The 21,406-nt window shown below is 40.1% G+C and overlaps 2 protein-coding genes across 2 annotated transcripts in view; one reads left to right on the top strand and one right to left on the bottom strand.

Annotated features, from left to right (window-relative positions):
- LOC111865142 (lachesin-like) overlaps positions 1 to 21,406 on the bottom strand; it is an 801,402-nt gene that overhangs the window by 135,950 nt on the left and 644,046 nt on the right. The gene's annotated exons all lie outside the window — the stretch shown is intronic.
- LOC111865143 (sodium-coupled monocarboxylate transporter 2) overlaps positions 1 to 21,406 on the top strand; it is a 36,331-nt gene that overhangs the window by 10,370 nt on the left and 4,555 nt on the right. The window contains exons 3-10 of the mRNA XM_033751695.1: positions 1,919 to 2,078; positions 3,242 to 3,358; positions 10,950 to 11,018; positions 14,501 to 14,655; positions 16,571 to 16,708; positions 17,384 to 17,492; positions 18,629 to 18,738; positions 19,501 to 19,684. Coding sequence (XP_033607586.1) covers positions 1,919 to 2,078; positions 3,242 to 3,358; positions 10,950 to 11,018; positions 14,501 to 14,655; positions 16,571 to 16,708; positions 17,384 to 17,492; positions 18,629 to 18,738; positions 19,501 to 19,684 — 1,042 coding nt within the window. The remainder of the gene's footprint in view (positions 1 to 1,918; positions 2,079 to 3,241; positions 3,359 to 10,949; positions 11,019 to 14,500; positions 14,656 to 16,570; positions 16,709 to 17,383; positions 17,493 to 18,628; positions 18,739 to 19,500; positions 19,685 to 21,406) is intronic.

Below are 21,406 nucleotides of genomic sequence, written 5' to 3' on the forward strand. Positions count from 1 at the left end.
CTCGCCCAAGGAGTCCTATTATATGTGTAAGATGTAGAAAAACGGAAGTGAACGGAGTTCATGGAGGTAGGCCTAGGCCCACTGGGGCTGTAGTGCCAAGGAAAAAGAAAAAAAAAGTAATATAATGAATTTTTTCAAAGGTTCAGCATAAGGGTTCTGGATAAAAATCTCATGCGCTTATAAAGCTTAAAGTGAATAAGACATATATATCCATACTCACAGGGAGTCCATACATATATAATATTTCAATTTACAAAATATCTGCTTAAATAATTTAGTGGTATGTCTTCGTTCAACATTGAAAATGTCCGTAGTTTACCTCTATTAAAGTATGATGTATTATTTAAGCAGAGATTTTTATATTAAATTTTTATGTTTTTTTGGGGGGGGGCTCTGTGTATTAAACGGGAGCAGTCAGAAAAGATCATGGTGAGGATGAAGGATGACAGATTATTACCTCATTTTATTCCAGTTACATTGCAGTATCATCTAATAATTACATTCTACATCAAAATTAAAATTAAAATTATAGTCTATTTTAATCTATAATATCTGTTAATCTACAGCGTCAGAGAAAGTTATGTTTCGCGTGATTCTCAGGATAAACACTAATTAATACCCTAAACAGCATTAGACTGTTGGCGCTTGTAACAGAAACGCAGTCAGCATTTTTAAGGCAGTAGCTGAATTTTTAAATATTATGTAGAGGTAATTCGTATTTCAAAGGGTTAATATACTTCCCCGTAATATGAAACTATAGGATCCGAAAGAAATTATATCTGTTGACTCACTTACATGCATTTACCTAACCAAATTTGTTGCCAAAATATATTGAATTATACAAAGCAAATTTATTGTGTTTTAAGCTGACAGATGAGCAAAAATCAATTGTTACATTTCAGCGAGCTTCTAACTTCATTGAGACAATAAAATTTTAAGGTTCTAAAATGTCCTTTAAAATGAATGGAACAGCTTGTAACGATAAAATCGTAAACTCGTAACTTTAAGTTCAGTCTGCTTTCTCCGTCTTCATTGTGTGTGTGTTTGCGAGAGAGAGAGAGAGAGAGAGTTAAGTTCAGAGACGCGTCAGCATGCATGGCCACATGCATCTTCCTGTTTCAGGGGGAAGAGTAAGACAATAGGTTCGTCTGAAACGTGGGTACCGCTCTGCCATACTCACAATGTCACATCCGTGGAGACTATAATCTTGACACTCACGATCATGAGAATTTCATGCCTCACAATATCTAACCTTGCTAATGTATCCTTTGGTCATTTTCAAGTAAGCAATATTTATTTTGAAGGATGCCGTCTTCTCGGATGTGGCGCCACCTGCTCACGCTGGTTCCTCGCTCGCGGATTTTTCTACTCTGAAGATGAGGCGATGCGTTTCTCCGAAACGTCAGTTTACACAATATGTACACGGCGCCACGTCCCAGAAGACGGCATTCTTCATAGTCACCACTGTTTAAACCTCAAATCCTACAATATTTATTTTATTCTTTTCAAAGTCAGGCCCAATCTTTTTAGAAACTACAAGTTTTCTCTTTGAAAAAAAAAGTTACATTCGTTTTCTAGTGGCCTGCATTGGATGGATGCATTTTATGCCTCACATATTTTCGTTATATGAATATTTAAATAAATAGGGTAATTCTGAAACAGTGTACAATTCGCGGCATATGAAGAAATTACAAATATACTTCGCGTAATTTCACGACACTCATAACTTCTGAACTTCTTAGAGCACTGTTCAATTCGTTGTGAAGTAACGAAGGCATAAAGACCAATAAAATTAAATAAATTTCATCTACTAAATTGCGTGTATTCGGTAACTACATTACTGTCTCAACTGAAACTACATAATCCTCAAATATAAAACTCGAGGATGTAAAAAATGTTATTCTTATCTTTCCTTCAGCACGATATCTGGGATCACAGTAATAGGCGTACCATCCGAGATCTACATGTATGGAACCCTGTATTGGCTAGTGTGCCTTTCCGCGGTCTTAACTGGGATAATCAACAGTTACTTCTATCTGCCTGTGTTCTACGAATTGCAGCTCACGTCTACGTACGAGGTAAGTCATATCGCAGATCTGGGATTCAGAATCCAGAAGTTCTCTATCATAAAACAATGTCCAGCCAGAGTCTATATGAAAACAATTACGATACTGCCTTCAACATGTGAAGTGGTCAGTTTCACCTGAGCCGCGAGGATAATCTCGGTTAGCAGACCTGAAAAGTGTCTGTAGCCAGCTACGTATGGACTTACTTACTCACTCATGGAGCTGAGCCCTCCTGACCAGCCAATTCTGCAGCTACTCAAGAATTTCCCAGCATTTTATGGAACCCCAAGGTTCATTACCGTGTTCACAAGAGCCCTCCACTGGTCCCTATCCTGAGCCAGATCAATTCAGTCCATACCATCTCGTCCTATCTCTCTAAGAGCCATTTTAATATTGTCCACCCACTTACGCCTTGGTCTTCCCAGTGGTCTCTCTCCTTCTGGCTTTCCCACCAATATCCTATACGCATTCGTCTTCTCCTCTATTCGTGCTACATGCCCTGCCCACCTCATACTCGCTGACTAGAGCATTCTAATTATACTTGGAGAAGAGTACAAGTTATGAAGTATGGACAGGTTCTTAAAAGCTCAAATGAGGACAGAAATTCATGGCACGTAGCTTTAAGCAACTCTAGTCAATGAAGAAAGCAGTCTTCTGGGATTTGGCACCGTGTAGATGTGGTGTTAACCGACGTTTCGGAGGAGCGTATCGCCTCCATCTTCAGGACTGCAGACAAGCAGTCTGCTTGTACCGGTTCTCACGGTCTCTTCGTTTGCGGATTTATTATTTTTCCTTCTACCCTGAAGATGTAGACGATATGTTCCTCCGAAACTTCGGTTAACACCATATCTACACGGTGCCACATCCTAGTAGACTTCTTTCTTCATAGTCACGGCCGTGAAAACCTCAAATCTTACAACTCTAGTCAAATCTACAAATCATAATAATCATTCATGTTTGTTCAGTGTTTTTTAAAGTTATGAGTTTGATAACATCTAGACATAATGAAATGTTTTAATGTTAAGCTAAGTTTCTGATATCAGATATATTTAATCACATGATATCCTACAGAGCCAAACCAAAACGAAAACGAATCATCTTTGACTACACCTCTTCCTGAATATCACATGAAATATAATGAGTCCCGTAAACTCAGTGTACTCTTTGTTTCCTAGTACTTGCAGCTACGGTTCAACGCAAGCGTCCGGAAAATGGCGTCCATTTTGTGTACCATCTCTCTACTCCTCTACATCCCGATTGTTGTGTACGTCCCGGCATTAGCACTCAGTCAAGGTCAGTTACTTCCTTTGCACGCGAATAATTCGTGACAATGTGTTGTTAAATGTAATTATGAGAAGATTTTTGCAAAACATGAGTGCATCTTGTTTTCCATTTCAGAGGCCAAAGATCTGATAACTGCACTTAATGAAATTGCGATTTAAAAGTGGTATATGTGTGGGGATTTGCAGCACAATTTATTTCTTCTGGGATTTCCTTTTTATTTCTCGTGTTCTCCATTCTCCTTCTATAATGTTTGGCAATTACGGTTCCCCTTTCAACCATCACATCGTTCTTCTGTCCTCTCTTAACTTGCCCTGCTTGGTGTATGCATATTAGTCTGCCGATGTTGTCGCACGCTTTTACCTGCCGACATCACAGAAACATTTTATTTTGTAACACAGCTCATGGGCATTTACGAGCTTAGCTAGATAAGGAATATGTAATTAAGATAAACTGCGCATTGTTCATTATGACGAGATAGGTTATATAGCTCCTGGAATTGGATTTAGCAGTTTATTACACATGTTGTGTGATAAACATTTGCTGAAAGCATTATTCTCACCTCAGATCACGGTGTCTCTTCATGATGCGTTTCAACTGTAAACTTGAAAAATGTGATTATTCATTCATAAATTGAAACATACGTATAAAGACTAGAGAACGAGAGAGAGATTGTCTGAGCACTAGCTGCAATTGTCAGTGCAAGTGTCATAAGACATTCATACCGGGAAAAACATCAAGGTTTTCTCATGGTATTTTGCCACTGGGACGATGAAAATAATAGTATTAAGTTATCTTCTTAGTTTTGGTACCTTCTTTCATGACAGTACATCACGTATGTCACTTATCACATTCTGTATTCTGATAAACGGTCTCTTTATTTATCCTTTCTTTCCTTTTTTTTGGTGTTCATATATCTTTAATATCCACATGCTTATTTTCCTCACTTCGATCTCTATTTGTCTGTCTACCTGTCTGTCTGTCTATTTATCTATGTATTCCTATTGCTTCAAATTGGAGCACAAGGCATCCGTGAAAGGCTTGTTGCACTTTTGTTTCTTAATCTCAGGCAGTCGGTAGGATTCCTTGGACGAAGGATCAGCCTGTTATAAGGACAGCAGCTACGCACTACCACACAGTAAATGCAGACATCCAAGCCTTGAGTGGGATTCGAACCCAGGATTCCACCGTTCGAGTGAGCGAGGCCAGTTCATGCCACTGTGATCGACCCTCATTTCGTTATAGAAGCATATTCTATGGTTTCTTATATACGTTACCCGAGTGTTCATCGAAAATTTCCACACACAGCTGTCATACTGGCTCAATGGGTTGGATGTTCATTTTCTATTGTAAATTTGGGACTGGACGCTAGAGGTATTCGTTCAACGTAAAAACTCAGAAATATGCATGAAGAAGATAACATTTGTTGTTCTCTGGTATTTTCCTTTCATTATTATTCATTCTTCATTTCTTATCATCCTTGCTCTGCGATTTACATTTGTGCATGAAGGTTCAGCCATTTTAGGCGGGTCTCTCGTCACCTCGGCATGGCGCGTCCTTAGGTTGCGGATGGAGGAGACGACCTCCAGGTATGGAGGGTAGATGCGAATATATTGAATAAGCATTTGCGGACAGCCGACAAGGGGTGGTGCTCCAGCTTGAGGGTTGGGAGTGGGGCTAACAAATCCTGACCGTATAAAATAAGCTTGTTACAAAGATCACAAGAAGCCTCGGACCTGGACGGATTATGTGGATAAACGACCTAAGCGAAAGATTTGTTGCTTGGAATGTTAGACTTATGTATAGGGCAGGTTCGCTCAGAGCAGTGGCGGAGGAGGTCTCAAAATATAAGTTAGATTTAACTGGAGTACAAGAGATTAGGTGGGATGGAGGTTGCACCGAACCAGGAGGCGAATATACATTTTTTTATGGAAAGAGGAATGAAAATCATGAAATAGGTAAAGGTTTTTTCATACATAAGAGAATTGTATCAGCAGTTAAGAGGGTAGAGTTCGTTAGTGATAGGATGTCATACATAATACTAAGAGGTCGCTGGTGTGATATCATCGGTCTGAATGTTCACGCCTCAACAAAGATAAAATTGATGATATAAAGTACAGTTTCTAAGACGAACTAGAATATGTCTTTAATAAATTCCCGAAACACCATATGACAATTTTATTAGGAGATTTTATTGCCAAAGTAGATAGAAAGGACATTTTCAAACCAACAATTGTGAATGAGGTTTTACACGAAAAAAGTAATAACAATGGAGTTGCAGTAGTAAAATTTGCCACGTCCAAAAGTCTGACTGTCAAAAGTACGATGTTCCCCCATCGTAACATTAATAAATTTACTTGGATATCTCCTGATGGAAATAAGCACAACCAAATTGACTATATTTTGGTAGACAGAAGATGGCATTCAATTATACTTGATGTCCGGTGATCCAGGGCAGCAGATTGTGTTACTGACCACTACCTGGTGGTGGCAACGGTAGGGAAAAACTGGCAGTGGTTCAGGTTTCGTAACCATGCTAGATTACTAGTCAAATATATGTCTTTCTGGGCTTCCCATGAGGACGGCGTCCATCATTGTCCCAACAAATCAGATCTGAAAGTCTTGTACTGCTCATCTGAAGACTAAATGTATCCAGCTCGTACCTCACAGTAAATATTTTAGTCCGACTTTAAATACTAACAGGCAAAGAGGTTAAGTGAAATAATCGCTGGTTACTGTGATAATTGTACGAAATATGAATTACGTAGTACATCCTGTGTGCAAAATGAAAATTTTGTGCATGCTGAAACAGACTGTACATTAGCAACACTGGGCATTAAAATGTTAAGCGTCATCTGCTTTTGGTTACCGATGTGTTCAGATTTAAACATTGTAACCGCTCACTTCCTTTGTGCCCTTTTCGTTGTGCGCCACTCCACCACCGCTCACTTCTCTGGGTCCTTTACTTTAATCAGTAGAGCTGGGTTCCTATCTCAGGGTCTTTTAAGGGTCTGGCTCGGACAGGGCAGGAAGAACACTTCACTACAATCACCCACCTTTCGACGGCTGCACTTAGTAGTCCTTTAATCCCTTCCAGCTTTCTGCATACAACTGAATTTATTAATAATACTATTGAATTGAACTGTACTTATACTATTTTACGGAAGGGCCGTAGTGGTAATTTTAGTGTCCGACTTTGCCTAAAGTAGTGTCAAGACTCCTCGAGGTGGAATGCCCTCTCTCTGAATTCTGAGGTCCACGAACCCCAGACTCCAAGAGAAATCCACTCCTCCACTTCTGCCATTGGTTAATTTTTCAAACTAGGAGGTTCCCTAAATTTTGAATTCCCAATCATGTTGCTCTGCTATGTGATTCTGGCAGATGCTGACCTGACGCTAAGGATGACAGCCCCTTGATGCATTACGGTCAGGGTGTGAGGCTCCGGCCGTCCCACTTCTAAGTTATCGCTGTCCCAAGCTGTCAGCTCTCATTTTCTCAAAGCCTTTCCGACGTTGCTGAAACTGCCAGAATTCTAGGAAAGTACCAGATGTTACTTCCTGTTCACATAGCAAAACTTGAACTATGTCCCTTCCGCGTGTAAGAGCTGGCTATCTGCCGGATCTCTTTGTTTGTAATATTGTTAATCTTAACTTAATACAAAATTTAATTTTCACACAACACTCCTCCAGTCAGAATGGACGGTTACAACATAAACTTGCTTTTATCTTCCGCTAAATTTCAACCTTCTGCGACATTTCTGAACCTAGGAGTATTTACATATAAATGAGAAAAACGTGGAAATATACAGTTCGGACGGCTGTGAAATGCTACATTTCTTTTACGCCTGACACGTGTCTGCTACGTAGGTGTGGTATGCAGTGCTCTGTAAGTCGAGCAGTCTTGAACTCCATGGCAGAGGGAAAACTGGAAGCTTGACACAGCCTTCAATAGCGCACACAAAATACATCTTGTTCCTATATTAGAGACTTTCTTCTTCTTCTATTCCTGTAGCTCCAACTTGGAACACAGGACATCCTTGAAACGCTTCGTTTCATTTCAATATCTTAATCTTAGACGGTCCTTAGGATTCCGTGGACGGGAGATCAGCCTGTCGCAAGGCCGCTACTTATCATGAATACAGAATAAACACAGACTTCCGTGTCTTGACTGGGATTCGAAACAACAATCTCAGTGTTGAAGCGGACGAAGACATGCCTTAGATCACGGGGCCACCGTGAACAGCTGCAGCTGGAATAATGTATAAAAAATGTAATCAAATTTTGTCAGAGGATTCAAAGAACATATGTAAGAGTGCATACAAGCCCTTAGAAGGAATTAAATACTCAAAGAACACGTGTAAGGTGGCATACAGACTCTTAAAAGGAATTAAATAAGACTTGCGCCTCATAATTCTGGTAAACAAATGGGCCGCAGGCCTATAGTGACAGAAAATCTGTGAAGAAAGTCGTAAGATAAGTGCAGAATATAAATTATATTTCCCTTAAATGAAACTTACCAATCCAAAATCAGAAAGTCTCGTTAGAAGTTGATGTACATGCATCATGCGAAGTGCCATGAAAAGTGGTCGGTTTCATAGTTGGCGCGCTCTTATACGCAGACATGTAGAGAGACACTGCGAAAGTATTACGTGGTCTATAATGTGCTTCTTCCAGAATGTGTCTCAAAAAGACTAAATAATAAAATTGTCCATTTCCTTTAGTTTATTTTACACGTAACAGGAAACAAGAATCGCGCATCAAAAAGACACAATAAGAGTAACATCTGTCATTTTATCTCATTCGCAACGGCTCTATAACCCATGAATATTTTAGGAAATTTTAGAATAGGTTAATATCATCAGATTGTGCCTCATGTATATATGAGAGCTTGGTGAGAATCAGAAAGCGAAAGCACGAAAAGACAACACTATCTTCTGTATATCTGGTTCCAGGTACCGACTCGTTTAGGCCCTACAGAAAGACAATGCGTAAAATGTCAACATAATTTAGATATCAAGATATGAATGCATTTACGTCAAATGTGACTCTAACGATTGAGTAGACAATGAGCCTGTTATACCATCATCACATAACAATTATTATAACTGTCACGTGTAGTAGTGACTTCACGTATTCTCTGTGCTCCAAAGCTGGAGCAACAGGAAATAAAATGAAACCATTCTTTAACTTGCGGATTACCAGTCCGAACTTGTGAATTTGCGTGTAATATCTGAAACATTTTATATAGCTCGTCGTTTCATAATCTCCTTGTTTACTGATACCGTGACACAGAATCTATTATAATCTTTTCCTTTTGCGTTCAAGTAATAACTTTTGTCGTATTCTACAAACCTTGTTCTTGTATTTTTTTATATTTTTGTATTCTATTGATTTAATTTCAATACATTTTAACAAATAACACAATTTCGTTTACATTTCGTTGAGTAGGAAAATTGAACAACATTGCCTTTAAGACTGCTGCCTTCTGCACGACTTACCTCACATAACGTCCTGCGTCTCAAACCCATGGCAAGTGAGTAAAGAAGATTGGTCTAAGCGCAAGTCAAAACACGAACATACGAAATATTAAAGAGGAAAATCAAGGAAAAGCAGTAGTTCATGTAATTTTCCTGTACTAGTCTTCGGTCCTGTTGCCACAGAGGGAGCGGGGTCTTCGCCCGCTCGGATGCTAGGATCGTGGGTTCGAATCCCACTCAAGGCATAGATATTTGGTGTGTGTATGATTCTATTCTGTGTATTGTTCTGTGTTTAGGTAGCGGCCTTACAACGAGCTGATCACTCGTCCAAGGAGTCCTATCGTTTGTGAAAAATTATTATAGAACTGAAGAAGTCAAGGCACTGAATGGGCTGGAAGAGCCACTGAAAAAAAAAGGTCTTCCATCTTACTCCATAAACAACGGACTTAAAGAACGACATCGAATTTGATTATGTAATACTTCCTTGTGCCGGTCACGGTATCCGAGCGGTCTGAGGCATGTACTGTCTTCGCTCGCTTGGAAACCGGGATCGTGGGTTTGAATCCCACTCAGGGCATCGATGTTTAGTTTGTGTGTTTGCGTTTTTCTGTGTTTGTGTACAGGTAGAGGCCTTGCGAAGAGCTGATCACCCGCCCAAGGAGTCCTACCGAATGTGTAAGATCTAGAAAAACCGAAGTGAACGGAGAAGTTCATGGAGGTAGGCCTAGGACCACAGGGGCTGTAGTGCAAGGAAAAAAAAAATACTTGTACGGCGTAGGGTACCTAATTAGTACCTATTACTTGCATATTTCATTATTTTTATGGGATATCAATGCGGGTATTTAATCAGGAGAGCTGTTGAAAGAACCGAGTATAGTTTACATTAATTTATTACTCCTATACTGCTCTTGAGAGACCGAAGTATACCATGGGAATGTTCAATAAGTGATCAGCTTCCTCGGGTAGGTTTCGATCCTGGCAACTTAGAGCACAAAGTTAAAGTGGTTTTAAAATCGATGTTCCGTGCAGACCTAACTGCCTTCATTAAAATTATGAACATTCAACCTGTACTGCCGGTTAGGACATCCGGTCTCTGATTGAAGTTCGAATCGGAGACCACTCGAATAGGAAATAACTGAAATTTTGTAAAATATTCAATAATTTTTATACACGAGGAGAAAGTGTTTCTGGTATATTACTTTATCGGATCAACGGCAAAGAAAGATTTGGGTGACTGACATAAAGTTCTATCCATACGGACAGATAATCCAACAATTCATACGATCTTATTAAATGAAAGCCAGAGGACATCATATGGGATTTAGCACGTTCTCTTTGAAATCCTAGTGGAGAGACTTACTTGAATACTCCCTATTCTCATTCTATTCTTCAGCTTGAATAGTAACCCATTGCTAGTAGATCTTTAGATTAAGTCTCACATAAGATGTACTTCTAGCCCATAATGGACTGATTGTACAAATACATGGAGAAACAAAAGAAAATTTCTAGTAGATCTGTGTGAAACGCTTGTAGATCTATTAAAATGTTCAGAACAATTAATGTTTTGTGTTGTTCATTGTAGTAATTTTTTTTATTATTTACATAATATTAGCAATCAGAATTAAATTGTTTCTTGCATCCTGTTGTGTATTTAATCTATATTAGAGTTAATTTTACCGACCACACAACACGTTTTTATTTACTGTCACACTACATTTTTCGACCTCAGGATACAGGATCAAAATAAGTGGAAAAACGAATGTGATTGCGTGTGATTGTGCAACTGTGTTCGTACACCTGAGGATGACCTCTTGAGGTCGAAACATGTAGTGTGAAAGTAAATAAAAACGTGTTGTGTGGTCGGTAAAATTAACTCTAATATTAATCAAAATTACATTTGATTCTATAAGCTAATTTGCTGTAGTACTGTTCGTGACGTAGAGAGAGCTTATCCAGAGAAAAGTCCTCGTTAACCCCCTCTCGGGTCGGCTGGCCAATTCCTTTTTAGTCTTCGCCCACTGTGCGGTTCCAGTAGCGGTTGCATTAGTACGTTCTCATGTCATTCTGTTTTGTTGAGGTATCTTGTGCTTTTCCCTTTTATGACTTCCTTTACTAGAGGTACTTTNGTAAGTGGCTTCAGTTTGCATTACATCACTCCAGTGATTTCCTTCATCTGCATCTTTTACACTGTGCTGGTGAGTATTCGATTGTGATACCAAACTTCATTCCAAAATCCTTTGGAAACAAAATATCTTTAAAGAAGTCAGCAAAATATAATCATTTATTAATAATTTAGTATAAAGAAAGCAGTCTTCTTGGATTTGGCACCGTGTATATGTGGTGTTAACCGACGTTCCTCCGAAACGTCGCTTTCTTCATAGTCACCGCCGTGAAAGCCTCAAATCTTACAATAATTTAGTATGTTTGTATAAAGGTTTGGTCGGAAATCTGAAAGGAAATGATCACTTGGGAGATCTACACACTGATTGGAGACTAACATTTAGGATGGATCTTGGTCCGTGTCACAGGTGAGACAACCTGTCACCCAGAAATTACCATGGAAGCCTGAGTAGTCAACGAGGGATTTGTGACGGGCAAAGTGGCATTGGGGCAGGGTATTCTCCAGGCACTTAGGTCTTCCCAACCCAGTTATCGTTCTATCAATGTTCGATGCTGATTTATCATCAAGAGTGGTAAAGGCAGTCCACCGGTGGTCGCAGTACGAAAAGATTAAGACTCATCCCCTTGTACAACCAAGACAAAGATGGATCTTAAGTAAATAGATTGCGAAGGAGCAACTGTTTTCTTATGGCCCCGGATAGGATTTGTCGGCAGGATGTTTATGCATAGCAATGATGGCTGACAAGTGATATAACAAGAAGGGCTACGCTCCATGCAGTTAGTCATTAAGTGAGTATGATGAAGCTGATTCACTCACTCAATTCAATTCAACCAAGCAATCAATTGTACTTACTGTTGCCTGTCTGACAGAGAGAGAAAAACAGAATATGTAAAGAAGATATTACTATATACTTACACGAATTTAATTTGGAGGGAGGTACTCATTCACTTATGGAGCCGAACCCTTCTTGAGAATCCGTCAGTTGTGCAGCTGTTCAGATCCTTCCCAGCATTTTATGTAAAAAATTCGCGTAGTTGGGGATGGAGTGCAACTGGCGTCCACTCGGGACGGCGGCCACTGATTGGCCTATTTTAGCCTGCCCCGGGTGATTATGATGATGGAAAATTTGGTGGAATGAAGATTGGCAGGGGAAACCGAAGTACTCGGAAAAAACCCGCCCCAGTGCCACTTTGTCCACCACAAATCCCACTTGACCAGACCCGGGATCGAACCCGGGCCGCCGCGGTGGGAAGCCAGCGACTAACAGCTTGAGCTATGGCGCGGCCAGCATTTTATGTAACCTGAAGGTTTATTACCGCGTTCACAAGAGCCCTCCACTGATCCCTATTCTGAGTCAGATCAATCCAATTCATATTATCCCATCCTATTTTTCTAAGGTAATTTTTAATATTGCCCACCCACCTACGTCTTGGTCTCCCCACTGGTATATTTCCTTCTGGCTTTCCTACCAATATCCTATATACATTCCTCTCCTATTCCATTCGTGCTACATGCCCTGTCCATCTCATGCTCCTTGACTTGATCGTTCTAATTATACTAGGAGAAGAGTAGAAGTTACGAAGCTCCTCATTAATTTGAAGGGAGGTAAATGGCTAAATATTGTCACTGATTCATCCGCACCAAATTAACGCAGGGTACACAGGAGACGAGAGTATTAATTTCATAAAACAAGAAATGCATTATTATTAGTTACTATTTATTAACCAATTGAATCATGAGTCAGATAATTAATATTTAAATACCTCAAAGAAAACGGACTGTTTGTGTTGTGTTGTTGCGGACAAATTCCAAAAACACAGTACTCGCGAGACTGTGTCTCTTTCCGAAGATTGATCTCTTAATGCCCTTCAAAGAAATTGTTCGTTCTTATTATTATAATCATATGAAACACCTTAAATACGTTGTATGAGCAGAATGCAGAGGTACTTCAACGTTAAGGCAGCTGTTACACGCAGTCACTTATATCGGAAATTTGAAATTTAAATATAATCAACAGTTCCTTCTATTGAGGAATGAAATACAGAGAAATACATTTTCTGGAACAAATTATTCACTTGTGTACATGCACTGCGGCAGGCGCTATAATAATATACACAGATTCTCCTCTATATTGCATTGCAGTACGTTTAAATAAGCGCATCTTGCAGAAGAAATGTTGTGAATAAACGGGCGCCATATTCACTGGGGTGAAACTCGTTTTCCTGGTTCTGACTTTCGAATACAGAAGATACATCACCATAATCATCATCGTCATGAATGGTTATACAGACCGCTGGAGGCCTCGACCTCAATAGTGCCTCTCCTCTGATCCGTTACAGGAGCCGCCTTCTTCCGGTTTCTGATTTCGATATTTCTCGTTCAACTATATCAAGCCATCTTTTTGGGGTCTCCCCACTCTTTTTATGCCTTCAACTTTGGTGAATGGGATTTGTTTCGCTTGTTCTAGACAGTAACAAGCTAATATTTAATTTACAAGGTTATCAGCAGGTCAAATTCAGATAGTGCTTGCTACCATTCAGTTCGGAACCTTTTATTTTATCACCTGTCATCTAAAGACAAATGATTAATATGAGAAGATGCAAGCCTATAATTGTACCTGTAGCTTTGTATGGGTGTGAAACTTGGTCTCTCATACTGACCGAATAGCATGGACTGAAGGCTTTGAGAAGAATGTCGTTAGGGGAATGTCTGTACTTAAGAGGGATGTAATAATAGGAAACTGAAAAATAAAACTGCATATTGAGGACCTTCGTCAATGATGATTAGATCGGCATGACATGTAGCACTCATAGGACCGTAGCCTAGCTGCATAGAGGACTTTCTTAGGGAATCATGAAGATGAGACCACTAAGAAGACAAACATAAATGGAAGGATAATATTAAGATAGATTTTAGAGAAACAGAATGAGGGTATGATCTTGATTAATCTGGCTCCAGATTGATACCAGAAGTGGTAATAAACGGTAATAAACCTTCTTCTTCCTTTTTTTCTGTGGGTGCTACAGTCCACGACGAGCCTTGGCCTCTTTTACAATTGCTCTCCACTGGTCCCGATCCTGCGACTTTCGTCTCCAATTCCTAAACCCCACTGCCTTCAGATCTTGTTCAACTGAATTCAGTCACCTGAGAGCAGGTCGGACTACTCGTTCAGTAGCCTCTGGCTCATGCAGACTTAACTTCCTCCAAGGGTTCTGCTCCTGAATTCTAACTAGACCCTCCAACCACACTGGGAGCTTCAGAAATGGAAGTAAGTTGTAGCAGAAATGAAATACAAGAAACTAACAAAGTAGAAGAAATTCCGAATGACAATTAATAAACCTTCAGGTTCCTTAAACTGCTTGTGTTATCAGTGCATGAGCACTTATAAGCCTCTCAAAGGCTTGACTGCTTGGAATTAGTTAGCTATACGATATTTAGGAATGTGTGCAGGAAAACTCACATATTTCCTGGATATCACTAATAAATTGTGATCTTCTCAGGCAAGATATCATTACTATGGCCATTCAGGATTACCCGCAAAGACTATGTTTGCAGGGTGGTATGAAGGCAGTCGTATGGACGGACTTCTTGCAAGGAATTGTCATGGTGGTGTCAAACGTCGCAGTTATCGTCATTGGCATCATCCACGTCGGTGGATTCGCTGAACTGTGGGGCAGGAGCATAAGTGGTGGAAGAATACGGGTCTTCGAGTAAGCTACTCAGATAACTGAGCACTCAGCAGAGTTCTATAGCTTATGAGTAAATAAGCACCCTATACAAATACACATACCGTGCGTTCGCTCATGGAGTTGAGCCCTTCTTCAGAAGCCGCCAATTGTGCAGGTATTCAAGAACTTCCCAGAACTTTATGGAAAGAGACCTTGTTCACAAAAGCCCTCCAGTGGTCCCTATCCTGAGACAGATCAGTCCATTCCATACCATCCAATTCTATCTCTCTAGGTTCCATTTTTATATTGTTCCCCCACCTACGTCTTAGTCTTCATAGTGAGATCTTTCCTTCTGGCTTTCCCACCAATATCATATATATATATTTTTCTCTTCTCCACATTCCTGCTACATGCCCTGCCTATCTGATCCTCCTTGACTGGATCATTCTAATTACATTTGGAGAAGAGTACAAGTTATGAAATTCCTCATTATGCAGTTTTCTCCAACCTCCTGTCACTTCATCCCTCTTCGGTCCAAATATTCTCCACAACTCTTTGTTCTCAAACCACCCTCAGTCTATGTTCCTTCATTAATATCAGAGACCAAGTTTCAAACCGATACAGAACGACAGGCAAAATTATAATTTTCTATTACAAGCATAATTCTCAGGATGCGTCGGCCGAACCAGAACGCATGAACTGTAACAACGTGTCTACAGACTACTTCAGTACACTGTCTGTTCAGAAGTCAAGTTTGATGTACAGAGTGGACAAAAAGTTAGTTAACCTGAAATATTATCTCGTATTGACCGGCAAGCCAATTTGTAGAACGGTATCACAGAGTTATGAGTTGTGTATTGAACATGGACCTTCTCATTTCGAACAACTTTTTAAATAAATGAATAATAAAGAACTTTCTAACGTAATTTACTGTACATAGGGAGCCGGGATAGCGCAGTCGGTACAGCGACTGGACGACCGAATGATCTCAGTTTGAGTTCCAGTAGGGTCAATAATTTTCTCTTCTCCATGTCGTCCAAACCGGCTCTGGGGCACACCAAGTATCCTATCGAATTATACCAGGGGTAAAGCGGCCGGGTCGTGAAACTGACTGGTCATCTCCAACTTGTGCCGAAGTAAAGAATATGTGGATCTATACATCCACTCCCCCATACGTCTTCATGGCGTAATGATTAATTATTTAAGCACAGGTACAACTTTATTGTGTTGTTCATTTTACTGCCCAGTTAACTGACTTTTGGCCACACCGTCTACTATGTATGTCCCTTACGACGACACGTCATATGATCACGGATGATAAAACGAATTCCAAATACGAAGATATGGCGAATATATTGCTTAAGCAGACATTAAAATGTAATTTTTGAGGATTCTTGCCCAATCTGAACGGTGGCTGTTTGATCAAAGTATCGCTAGCTTCAGTAAAACTAGATTCATTTTAAGTCCATCCGAGTGTCTTGTCTTCGACATTTTCCAGAGATATGGACTAGCTCTATCGATTGGGCCTAACTAAACAGGTTTTACTTGAAGACTGAGAGAGAATCCACTCTCCGAAACGTCGTGTTTTAAAATAAAAACAGGACGGTGTTTTTTAGACTGAAACAAGACGATGGAAAATGTCAAGAAACATAATATTTGTCACAAATTCTTAGAAGATACTCCCAGTCCGTATCCTAATATGTTATTTCGTTACGGTGCATTTGAATACAATCCCCGTCAGCTCCGAGACATGTCTTCAGGTTTCCTGGCGATAACACATAATTTAAGGAAGAATTAACAATGCCAAACTAGAGTTTCATTCACAGGCCAAAATGGGATCGGCAACTTTATATTTTGCTCTTATGTTTAGCTTTCCAGTAGTATAATCGCATAAATGATCAAGACTTCTTTCTGTGAAATGGTAAAAAAAAATAAGGAAACATGTTTTTTTTTTCAGGTTCAACCCTTCACCCTTCAAAAGAATGACATTCTGGACTGTTGTTCTTGGGAACACTGTTGCCTGGATGGGCCTAGCGGTAAATCAAGCAATGGTGCAGAAATTCATGTCTCTGTCATCATACTCGAGAGCAATCAAGTAAGTACATCGACTAGTTTAAGTTGTTACAACTAAAAATAATTAAACCGGGTTCAGTAGCGAGATGTCACTGAATAATTTAAAATTTGAAGATTCTGACTTTTCCTTTACGATAAAGGCACTCTAGCTGACTCAGAACAATGGAACTTTAGAAAAACTAAACATTGAATTGTTCTTTATGGATTTACTTTTACTGCAAGCATTGTTACTGAAAATGTTGACTTTTGTTTGAGAAGGGAATGCAATACGTACAGCAGGCGGATACCTTGTATTCCTCGACATTATACAGTGAAGTACTGTACTGAGTAGTGAAGTGGGCATTCACAGGTGCGCTCAGAAGTGAGGAAATTAAAATACACATATGGAAATAAGCTACCACAAAAAATTGTCTCCGTCTGAAACCTGTTCGAATACCTGGTAATTCAATTGAACGTCGTCAAAGTATGTAGCCGTACATTAAGTGTGGGTGTCATGACGCCTTGTCTTCACTCATGACACAGTCGGTGAACGTGAAGGCTTTTCGGAGGACATTCGGGCCGCATATTTATTAAATATAGATTGGTTACTATCTATTTAGTTTTAAAAACAAAAATTAATGCTAAAATGTCGATTTATGCTGTGCTGTTTAGTGTTAACTTGTTAGTGATATTAACATCGAACTATTATCTGTTCCAGATCACTCATTTTCTTTGTTCTTGGATTAATCATAACCAAATCTATCACCTGCTTCACCGGTCTTCTTATTTATTCCACGTACCACGATTGTGATCCCCTTGAAGCAAAGGTAACGTGATTGAATAACACCCTTTTTATTTTTAGTCAGACGCTACGTAGAAACAGATACATGGAAAAGGTACGTATCAGGAAACAAGTCAAGAGCACACAAAACAAATTAAAATTATTGAAAATGCCGGTTACATAGCGAAATTATCCTTTAAGAAACATTAGTTTACATTAGATACATGTACGCCGGTCACGGTAGCCGAGCGGTCTAAGGCATGTACTGTCTTCGCTCACTGGGAAACCGGGATCTTGGGATCGAATCCCACTCAGGGCATGGATGTTTAGCTTGTGTGTGTGCGTTTTTCTGTGTTTGTGTATAGGTAGAGGCCTTGCGACGAGCTGATCACCCGCCCAAGGTGTCCTACCGAATGTGTAAGATCTAGAAAAACCGAAGTGAACGGAGAAGTTCATGGAGGTAGGCCTAGGCCCACTGGGGCTGTAGTGCCAAGGAAAAAGAAAAGATACATGTACAGATCATTATCAATGATAATAATCGTAACCTGTAAGTTTGATCACAACACGCTGAATAACCTGGAAGTTATGCCCGGATATTGATTTAGGTCATGAAATACATTTCCTATTAAAATAACCAAAATAAATACAAAATTAAGGGTAGATATGCCATATTACTTTAATAGAAACCGTTCAATTAATTTTGTCCCTTTTACATGCGGACAGGACGATAAGATGAACCGAACAGTTGGCTTCCGAATATCCTTTTAGAGACATATGCACAATTATACAACACGCGACAATGGTCTCCTAAGTGGCAACGGCTCTGCCTATATAAATAAGTGTACCAGTGAGGTCAGATGTCAACACGGCTGTCATTATCTTCTTGAAGTGACGCAGTGCAATCGGGTAGAAGCTCCTTCGAAATGTCATTAGACTCCTACAAAATTTCACGGTATCACAGCCCAGGAGATTAGTAATTTTAATTAAGGTGTGTCAGTGTTCTTACTGCAGGACTTTACCCATCTATATTAGACTGGACCTGGGAAAACCCCTTAATATGGAGAAATGATCAGTGGCAATCTCTATAAAAAGCATTTTAAGATAGCATGTGCCAAGTATTTGGTTTAGATATGGAGAGGCAAGTGTATTGTATAAGCGAAGTGACAGTTATAATTTTTACAGGCCATCTCCCAACCAGATCAGCTGCTGACTTACTACGTGATGGATATATCCGGTTATATTCCAGGTCTGGCCGGACTCTTCGTAGCAGGAATTCTTAGTGCAGCACTGAGGTAAGCGATTATTTGGTTCTAGAAATAATGTGAATATTTTTGTACTACTACTAATCTGCGAACATTTACGTCATGCAAAATGAACGGAATTAAAGTGATGGAATTATATCTCAAATCACAGCATTCTTAAATCGAAATAACTCTCCTTATTGAGAAGCTAATATTTGTTCAAGTGGTCCGATAACTCCTGGTGTCTTCAGCCTCTTTACGATGTCCAAAAATCCAGTCACTAGATACCAGACCAAAGCTTCATGTCCCCCTTCTTTAAAATCATTTTTAATATTGTTCTCTCATCTATGTTTAGGGTTCCCAAATGGCCTCTTCCGTTCAAGTGTAAGTTTAAAATTGTATACGCATTTTTACTCTTAATAAGTACCTTAAAAATTAAGTAATATTTAGTATATGGAAATAGGGGTGTTTGTTTGCAGTTCCTGTCTTTATACTCACACGGTAAGTGGAAGGGGTGACTCAACAGTTTAATTAATCTACTGCTGATTCGTTGGCATTTGGTGAGACTGAGTCAACAGCTGACGCATGGATTGGTTAAAAGGCAGATGAGGACGAGGTTAGTTCAGCGTGATGCATGGGAACAGGTGAAACACGAGCAAATCTCAGATCAAAAGGACCGACTGTGTCTTCACGCAAAAGTCGCCTTCAGATAAAGACTGATCTGGAAACGATATCTCGTGTTTCTCAGCAGTGCCGTATAATGTCAAATGTGATGAGGTCATCTAGCTGACAGCCTCCATCTTGTGTTTGCAGCACCATGTCAAGTAACCTCAACTCCCTCGGTGCTACCTTGTTCGAAGACTTCATACGCCCGTGCATGAGGGACAAAATAGCCGATAGAACGGCGAACAGGATCGTCCAGTCTATTGTCATTATAGTCGGCTGCGTCTGTATAGCTATTGTCTTTATTGTTGACAAGTTGGGTGCAATCTTACAGGTAAGCAAATTTCTAAAATAAGACAAAATTTCTGGCTCTTGTGAACATGGTCGTAAACCTTCTGTTCACATATGAAGGGGCGCCCAAAAAACGGAATTTGTTTATAAAAAATTACGTATTTATTTTTACATAACAAAACTTTAATCCCCTCCAAAGTACACTCCATTTGAGTCAATGCACTTGTCCAAATGTTTTTTCCATTTCTCAAAACATGTTTTAAATTCATCGCTGGTGATGCCTTTCAGTCCTTCCGTCGCTTTTTGTTTTCTTCACGCCTTCAACATCAGCAAAACATTTTCTCTTGAGGTCTCTTTACATCCGAAGAAATAAAAAAAAGTAGCAAAGGGCAAGATAGGGTGAGTACGAGGGGTGAGGCAAGGGTGTCATGCCACTTTTTGGTCAAAAGTCGCTGCACACTCAGCGCTGTGTGGGAAGGCGCGTTGTCATGATGAAAGATACTCTGTTACGCAACCTTTTCAAAATTTCCAAATAATAATTCTGGTTAACTGTCTGACCCTGGGGTGCAAACTCTGAATGCACGACGCTCCTGGAATCGAAGAAGGAAATGAGCATTGTTTTCACAATTGACTTCACTTGTAGTGCTTTTTTGTGACGTAGAGAATTAGGACCTTTCCATTGGCTGGACTGCCGCTTTGTTTCGGGATCGTAACCGTAGCACCAAGAGTCATCTCCAGTTATGACCTTGGGAAACAAATCAGGATCGGTTTCCAAGTTTTCCTCCAAAGCAGGGCATGCAGCCAGGCGAGGCACGAACTTCGCTGCAAATCGTTTCATGTGCAATTCTTCGGTTAAAATTTGCTGACAGGAACTCAATGCGATCCCATTAGGCTCCACGATTTCGTCAATCGTCCGACGGCGATCTTCCAAAATGATCTGACGAATTTTTGTCACGTTTTCATCAGTTCGGGGGTCGAAGGACGCCCACTTCGAGGTTCATCATCAGTTGACATTTCACCATGTTTGAAACGGGAGAACTATTCGTAAATTTGTGTTTTACTCATGGCGGCTTCCCTGTATGCTGTTTGTAGCATAACAACCGTTTCTGCTGCTGTTTTTCCCAAAAGGAAACAAAACTTCACAGAAACACGCTGTTCGTGTGAATCAGCCATTAAAAAAATAGACGAATCATAAAAAAGTCACTTGAGAAAAAATTCACCAAACACTAACGCAAACTTCTCTGACGACACCAACCTGCATACTTATTCACGAAAGTGCTGCAAACAACCACCTAGTGGCGGGAAGCCTGTACTACAAGCGCCCCGCCTTCTAGAAACAAATTCGGGCTTTTTTGGTTCCCCCTCGTAAAAGGCGGGGAATTCCCTCACTAGCCGAGAATCTCAAGAAAGATTATTCCATGAGGGTAGTTAATTTCCTTGAGAATGCCTCTATAAGGAAAATTAAATGAGATCAAATAAACAGGCAGGCAACTTCAGCAGCCGCATGTAAAACTCTTCAAACCTTAACTTATTTACTTACTTAGGCCGCGCCATAGCTCAAGCGGTTAGTCGCTGGCTTCCCAGCGCAGCGGCCCGGGTTCGATCCCGGATCTGGTCGAGTGGGATTTGTGGTGGACAGAGTAAAGCTAGGGCGGGTTTTCTCCGAGTACTTCGGTTTCCCTTGCCAATCTTCATTCCACCAAATTCTCCATCATCATAATCACCCTAGGCAGGCTACAATAGGACAATCAGTGGCCGCCGTGCC

The sequence above is a fragment of the Cryptotermes secundus genome, unplaced genomic scaffold, assembly GCF_002891405.2.
Source record: "Cryptotermes secundus unplaced genomic scaffold, Csec_1.0 scaffold92, whole genome shotgun sequence".
In the NCBI taxonomy this organism is placed as follows: Eukaryota; Metazoa; Arthropoda; class Insecta; order Blattodea; family Kalotermitidae; genus Cryptotermes; species Cryptotermes secundus.